At 36.8% G+C, this 7,661-nt stretch overlaps 1 protein-coding gene across 1 annotated transcript in view; it reads right to left on the bottom strand.

Moving 5' to 3' along the window:
• The window catches only part of PPIG (peptidylprolyl isomerase G (cyclophilin G)), a 25,013-nt gene extending 17,570 nt beyond the window's left edge, over window positions 1-7,443 (bottom strand). Inside the window, exons 1-7 of the mRNA XM_009325418.1 lie at window positions 7,361-7,443; window positions 7,187-7,261; window positions 4,925-5,032; window positions 4,379-4,423; window positions 2,305-2,392; window positions 1,158-1,187; window positions 925-1,064 (exon numbers count right to left, since the gene is read on the bottom strand). Coding sequence (XP_009323693.1) covers window positions 925-1,064; window positions 1,158-1,187; window positions 2,305-2,392; window positions 4,379-4,423; window positions 4,925-5,032; window positions 7,187-7,261; window positions 7,361-7,421 — 547 coding nt within the window. The 5' untranslated portion in view covers window positions 7,422-7,443. The remainder of the gene's footprint in view (window positions 1-924; window positions 1,065-1,157; window positions 1,188-2,304; window positions 2,393-4,378; window positions 4,424-4,924; window positions 5,033-7,186; window positions 7,262-7,360) is intronic.
• Between the last annotated feature and the right edge of the window lie 218 nt (window positions 7,444-7,661).

Raw genomic sequence — 7,661 nt, 5'->3', positions numbered from 1 at the left:
GGTTGGCAGCGCTCCTGGTGGCGAGCGGTCCCGGGGGATGATTTAGTGGGACTTGGGGGTGGCAGCCGTTGCTCCTGGCCCTGCCCACGCCTCGTCAGCCGCCCTGGTGAGAGCTGCTGGCTCCCGGTGGGTCTCTGCGCTCCCCTGTGGGTTCCCTGGCTCAGGAAACCCCCCTGTACGCCGCGATCCGCAGCTCCGCTGCACGACGCACCTGCACCAGAGCTGATTGCCTCTGCATGATGATCCCTACCATAGTTCCTACCAAACATGCATCCTGTGTTTCCTCTACTGAGATGCTCCAGAGTGACAGCAACAGTTTAAATTGAGCTTTATTTTGTAAGAGAAGCAGAATGCAATCTCCAATACTATGTTCAGCTCTGGAATGGCAGAGTAGGGCATCCCTTCCAGAAAGAAAGGCAGGTTCTGTCATATTCCTGTTTAAGAACACAGTTTATAGTAACTTAAAGAGTATCTGCTAAAGGGCAATTCCAGGCTTTTCTACTCTAAGTGCCTGTTCTGAAGATTTACCTGAAATAAACTTGAAATAAGTTCAATACCTGCAAAAAAAGCAGCAGTTACCAAATAAAGTCAGACTGACATCAATCTTCTTAACATAGCACTCTACTTGCTATGGGACAAGTGCTTGCCAGCTTTGTACTACAATTTATCTAGTATAAGGAAATCCAAGACAGGGGAAGCTTTGAAGAAAGCATATATGATGTTTCTTTAATGTCTTCTGCATCAACACCTTTTAATCTTTTTTGAAGACAAACTGTACTGCAATGTTAACTCACCTTTTCACCAATTGCCCCTCCATCCATCACAAATAAGTTTCTAAATATTTTTATAAGCAACCAACAGGGAAGAAAATGAGCAAAATTACCTCATAGTTTGCATCTATGTAAATGTACAGTTCAACTTTACCTTTGGATTTTGGAATTAACTCTCCACAACTCAGTATGCGTACTTCAGCATATGGTTTACTAGATGCATCTGTTTTCTGGTTTTCTATTTCTCTCACAACTTCCTGACCTGAGATGACTTGTCCAAAAACAACATGATGTCTGAAGAATTTAAACAAAAGTAAGAATTCTTAGTACTTAATTTTCTCAAGGCAGTTTCCAAACAAACATAATAAGAAGATAAGAGATATTTACCCATCTAAGTGAGGTGTAGGTTTAGTTGTTCTGTTGTTTCCAGATTTTAATTTAAAGAGAAAAATAAAGTCAGTATTAGTGGAAAGCAGTCAGCATTTGAAGCATGTCATATACGCATATGAAGGTGGAAGTTATTTTGAGTGAACTAATAAAATTGAACAAAACCAATATATATTATTCTAAGTTTGTGTGCAGTTAAAAGTATTTAATGTTTTATACATTAAACTACCTATTCATTACTTTATCACATTTTACTGAACAAACAAAAGCGCACATAAATTTTTAGACAGCATCCTCATATAGGATATAATAAGTAGTCTATTTATTAAATTATATAAATACTACAAGGACCATATAAAAATTAAGGCAACTGTCTCAGAGCAGGAAAACTGCAAATAACCTTCTATACATTAGAAAATAATCAGAAATCAAAGGAAGAAAAAAAAATATCTGTATGTACAGATTATTTGACATAGAAGTAGAACTGACTTTCTCTCAGCTTTCCCCTATACTAACATTACTAAGGCATACAGATGTCAGCCATGGCAGAAGTAAAAAGTGGGATAATTACAATAATAATCAGTCAGAAATCCCAAAATAAGGGTCTAATAGTAAGTGTCACCCACAACTCACTGTGTTAATTAAGGTCATGAAACATGGGGAAGAGTGATGTATTTCAAGAATGTTTTCTGTAGATAAATTAAAGAGTCTACAGCAATGTATTTTAAGAATTTACATTTTAACTGTAAATGAGACTGCACTGGAAAGTTATTTTGTGACAAAAAAACCCTCTACTACTTTTGAGAACCCGGAAAGCTGTTTTGCTTCCTTCCAGATAACACTTACTAGAAGAAAGTGATAAGAGTTCTAAGGAACTAACAGGTTTGGTTTATTGCCCAAGTTAGAACACAGCTACTGAAAACTATCAAAAACACTTTTGCAGAGACAATAAGCACTAAACAGAAAAGTGATTAAAATAGTCAGGCTCCCTAAACAGCGCATTAAGAAAATGGCTACTTCCATGCAACTTTGTGAAAAAACATCAACTTCCGGTTTGCACAGGAGCTAGTCTTGAATATTTAAAAGGATTGCCTTTACAGCTTACAAATGGCAAACCACACACGTTTCAGGACAGTACAATACTTACATAAAGAACTGTGAACCATTTGTATCTTTCCCTCGGTTGGCCATTGAAAGGAGAAATTCTTTGTTGTGTTTTACAGCAAAGCTTTCATCTGAAGAAAGTGTTTTCAGTTACTTTAAATATACAACATATGCTTAGATAAATGCTATAATCTAAGTAAACTCATCCTTATTAAATAAATCTGCTAGTCACTTTAGTAAAAAGTTGTATTAAAAATATTCAAAATAATAGCTATTTTTTAATATATTATTCCTTCTATTCTAAATAATGCAATTTAGTAAGGAGAAATATGAATTAATGGTTTATAGCCTGAGAAAAAACTAAAAAAATTGAGTATTCTTGTTCAAGAGATTAGTTTCCCACCAACATTAGCAGAGACCTCATCATTTTAAGTTATTGCTCTTTCTATTCTGCACATACTGATCGTTGTCTCTTTGGAGCAGGAGGAGTTTTTTTGCTGTGCATTAAGTAATAAGAAACCCATCATTTTCAGGCAGTTTTGTTGTTTTATTATTTTTTGATAGATATAGATATCCAGTTTGATAGCAATCCCAAACTACTTCTGTTTGTCTGTCAGATACACAGATGAACTTATCAAGCTGGCCATTAAGAAAATAAGTTTAACTTGAATGAATCCTACTTCTGATGAGCAAATCATTGTAACAGTTCAAACTAAATTCCAATTAAACTATGCAATGTAGTCACTATTCTTCATTTAAGACATCTGTAAGAGATCATCCCATCTCCTTCCTTTTCCAAAACAGCATAAAGGCTGTTGGGGAATCCAAACTCTTCAGACAGAGGAAGTTTGCTCAATATTGTTTAGATACAGATGGCAGGAGCAAGCATTAACGAAGAAGAAAAGTATGCTATCTATAAATCTATGGCTTCATATCACACTGTGTCACTGGCAGTGAAAGGGACAGTCCCACTCACTCTCCAGTCACCTTTACAACTGCTATCTGGCATAGCATCAAGTGTCAATCTAATCATACGGTGAGTTGGTTAAGGGATCCACAAAAGCAAAAACTCCCATGAATTCAGTTTCACACTTGGCTGAGTTGAATAGCCAGCTTGCAACTACCAGAAGGTACATAGAGGTTTTGCTCCGTCTTCCATCTCCCCCAACCATAACATTTCCTCAAACCCAGCTACTCATTTGCGTTGGTTCTGATGCTTACCAAATTATTGAATTGGGTCCACTCACTAATATGGAAATAAATACTTTTTTTTTTCTGCAATAGTCTTTGGGCATTTTAGCAAGCTAAATCAGCTGAAAGTTTGATCTGAATGAGAGTCAGTGCAAGGTAAGACCTCCTCCCTCTTGGCAGTTGCAAACTGTTGATTCAACTCAAGGTCTGATATAAAATTGCAGCCTGGCTCTACTGAAATAGTGAATAATTCTTTTGATTGTTTGCTGCAAGCTCAGACAAGAACCAATGTTAAAAGAGAAGTGGCACGGAGGAGGGAGGAGCATAACCACTCCTGCTGGTGGCAGCTAGCCATCACGTGGGTTTAGGTGTAATACGAAAACTGCTCCAAGAAACACAGAGATGCTCCACTACATTCTGGACAAACACAGGCTGAGAAACACACTGGAGTGCAGAAGAGGTACTACTTCTGCAACACTGACTGAAAAAGAAGGAACCAGGACTGTTAGAAAACTGATGGCCTCTTTATCATTAATTCCTCCTGGGTTCAGGAAAACAGGGCTTTATGCTTTCTTTTAAATAAACATTTGCAAGGAAACTCGATTCCATCACACCTTTCTCCTTTTCACTGGAAGAAAAGACAATCCCCAACTTTTAGCTAGTTGCTCAACTTAAAAACAGTTATAAAAATGTAAATCTGGTAAAACGGACAAATACAAAGGAGTTCGGGTTTAATTTTTCATTAATTACAATGCATTCATATCTTAGAAGTAAAATAAAATAACCTAAACTGGACAAAGGCCTCTAAGACCAGACAAAACCTTAACAAAAACAATGGAGTTCGGGTTTACAGAACAGAGACTACAGAATGTAAAGGTGATTGCTTATAGTAACACCAAAACAGAGCAGTCTGATAAAACTCCTACCTTCAAAAAAGCCACCATAAATGGATTCTCCTCCCCTGCCATTTCCTTGAAAGAGAATAGTGACAGTTACAACTTAGAGTAGTGATTAAGAGTCACATTATGTGGAAGGTGCTTCATAATATGAAATACTGATCCAACTGCATCCAAGTCACTGACATTATTCTTCAAGATATGCAAATAAGATCAAGACGCATCTTCGTAGTCCCAAAGCAAACTTGGAAAACAAGAAAGTATTCTCCCATGTATTCTGCTATAGCCTCCCTTTTTTCTTTATTTCCCAGCAGCAGATATAATATTTTACCCTCACATTTAAACCTTTCAACAGAAAGTACTTAGTACTCCGAGTACTGAGATAATGGAGCCAAAGCATGTGTGCGCATGCACGTGTGTAAGTTTATCTAAGTTTTCATGTAAAGGTTCTTACGCAGAAAAAAAGGAAAAAAGCAGTTGAGTATCAGAATAATCAATATAAGTAAATGACGCTACACAGAACTCCTGCAATATTCTATTACATAAGCATTAAAGTTTTCTTCAAAGAAATCATACCTTCACTGAAGTCACCTCCTTGGATCATAAAATCTTTCACAACCCTGTGAAACAGACAACTTTTGTAATGCAATGGCTTTTGGGTGGATTTTCCTGTACCCTTTTCACCTAAAGGAGAAGAGGACGAACAAAAAACAAAATTACACCCTGTACCTGTAGAATCTCCACTACAAAAAAGTGCTACGTAAGCGCTTAATCAAAATCATCTGCTAAGCTCTGAAAAATGAGCTTGTGAGGCAGACACGTACCTGTAATACCAGTAAGAAACTAGCATTTAAGAAAGCAAAGCAGAAACTACCTTCTGTCTCTACAGTTATACCAGAAGAACTCCTTACTGACATTAGTATACAACTCTGGTCTCTTCCATGCAGATTGACTGAAATTAAGCAGCCAGTTTAGGTTTAAGATAACTGGCATTGCTCAGAAGCATAGAAGAAACACTCAGATCTTCAGTTACAACATGGCAAGGTTAAGGTACCATAAAAACTCGTAACAAAAACGAAGGAAGAGGCAGGGGGAAGGAGAAGGAATCTTGTTCCCTCCCCTGCTCATGATTACAACTGCCATCTTCCTCCCTTATGTCAGCTCTGGTGCTCAAGACCCATAAGCAGGCTCTCTGCTTCAGCTACACCACTATCTACTTTCCCTGCTACCTTCAAACAGACAAGGTCTCTGCTGAGTTAGCAAGATGAGTGGCTCATGGTGGGTCCTGTGAAGGGCAGAGCCAGCCTCAAGGTAACAGTAAGGTAATCAGTGGGAGTATGCTGGAAGGAAAAGGATCTCTTCCTCTCAGTGCTGGCAAACTGTTAGACTGTATCTTCCTATAATCTTATTCTGAGCTATTAAACTGGCAGTTTTTGTCAAGGGCAGTTGCCTCTGAACTTATCTGTAACAGACTGGTGCATCCATATGGATCTGACTAGCTGGAAAAAACACTTTGCATAGGAACTTTGATAAATGTGAAGCTGTATCTGTTCCACCAACTTGGCATATGCCTAACGTAGGTATGCCAGGAAAACACAGAGCTGTTGATCCCTGCTTTAAGAAGACAGCATATACTTTTCAAAACTGCCCGAAAAAAATGAGTAAGGAAAACAAATAAAATCAAAATTTGAATTAATTTGCTGATGCTCAATATCATAAACACTCTGCCCATATATTTCCCTCACTATTCTTAAATACGTTAAAGCAGCAAAGTAGTTCAGCATCTGAATTTGATTTTGAATGTCAGCAGCTAAGTATGAACTTAGTAGTACTTGTTCCTGACCTGAAATGCTGTTGAAAGACTTCAAGCCAAAAATTTAAAGCAGCAGCAGGGAATAACACCTTTATGCAATAAATTGACTTTTGGGCAGTTGATAACAGATCAAGAATGCCATGGTCACATGATAACATACTCACAGCCATTAAAAAGAATCACTTTAAGGTTCAAATTTGTTAACAAAGTTTGATAACCTGATTTTGGGCCAGTAAACCTAATGTCAGATCAGATAATACCTACATTCCTGCAGACATCATGAATGGTGCACTAAGTGTTCTAGCTAACTTGGCATGAATGTAATTATGCACCCACACCTGATTCAAATCATATTAGTACTGCTGAGTGATTCAGTATTAACAGCTAGAGAGCCTTGACCTGAAAAACAACAGAGCTGGAAGGAAAGGAAGCAGAAAATGCTGAACACAAAAAGCATTTTCAACAAAAGCATGCAGTCTACAGGACAATAATTCTGTTTGGAAATGCTTCCAGGAGAGAATCTTCTCAGTATTGTCTTCACGAAATAATCTGAATTTCAATAGGAGTGAAAATCACTAGTCTCCATCAACGAAGAAAAAATTAAAATGAAGGAAAAAAAAATACTAATGACTACCAGCAATACATTTCAAATACCTCAAAGTATCTTAAGACTGAAAAGTAAGTCTGCATGGTTGACCTCTTACTGGCTACCTTTCAAGACTGGATAATGTTATATAATGTGAACAGTAATATCTATGCTAGTAACAGAAAATCAGCTTACTGTGTCCATATTTAAAGTTGATTAGTATATACTCCCTGCAACATACTAAGCCAAAGCTACAACTGCTTTGATTCTACATCAGATGTACATGAGAAATCAGCTAAATCTCTAGGGATACCAAGAACCAATGTTTTATGTACGTATTTTTATATGTAAGAAAGTGTCAGGAAAAATAACATAGACATCAAACTAGCTAACATGGTATTACATTAAAAATTATAAATAAAATTAAAAATCTACAAACCTGTGCAAAGGCAGCGAAAATTCTCACATGTCTTTGGACACACATCTGAAAACAGTTCAAAGACCACTCTTCCAGCTAGAAAAAAAAAAGCCATATTTATTATGAAGTTAACTGGTAGTTGTATTATTCTTATATGAATACCATGTTACTGAATGGATATTTTTATTTTCTTACCAGGTACATTGTTGATGGCTATGTCAAAAAAGCAACGAGGTCTCTGGACCTTTACTCCCATGGCTTCAAAAGTTTAAATACTGTAAGTAATAAAAATAAAATTTAGTTTTTCCTTTTGTGTAGTGAAACTATGTGTTAGCCAATGTAGAAGAGTTTACAAAGACAACAAAAACTGCAGAGAAGCAAACCTTAAAAAAGAAAAAAAAAAGAGCAAACATAAGTATTTTTAAAGATTCAGAAAGCGTGAAGTATTTTAGGTCATTTTCATGTTTGTAGACCCAAATGAGTGATTTTATTCATG

This window comes from Pygoscelis adeliae, unplaced genomic scaffold (genome assembly GCF_000699105.1).
Source record: "Pygoscelis adeliae isolate BGI_AS28 unplaced genomic scaffold, ASM69910v1 Scaffold106, whole genome shotgun sequence".
In the NCBI taxonomy this organism is placed as follows: Eukaryota; Metazoa; Chordata; class Aves; order Sphenisciformes; family Spheniscidae; genus Pygoscelis; species Pygoscelis adeliae.
The sequence above is the reverse complement of the archived record's forward strand: the minus strand, read 5'-3'. Positions and strand labels throughout refer to the sequence as shown.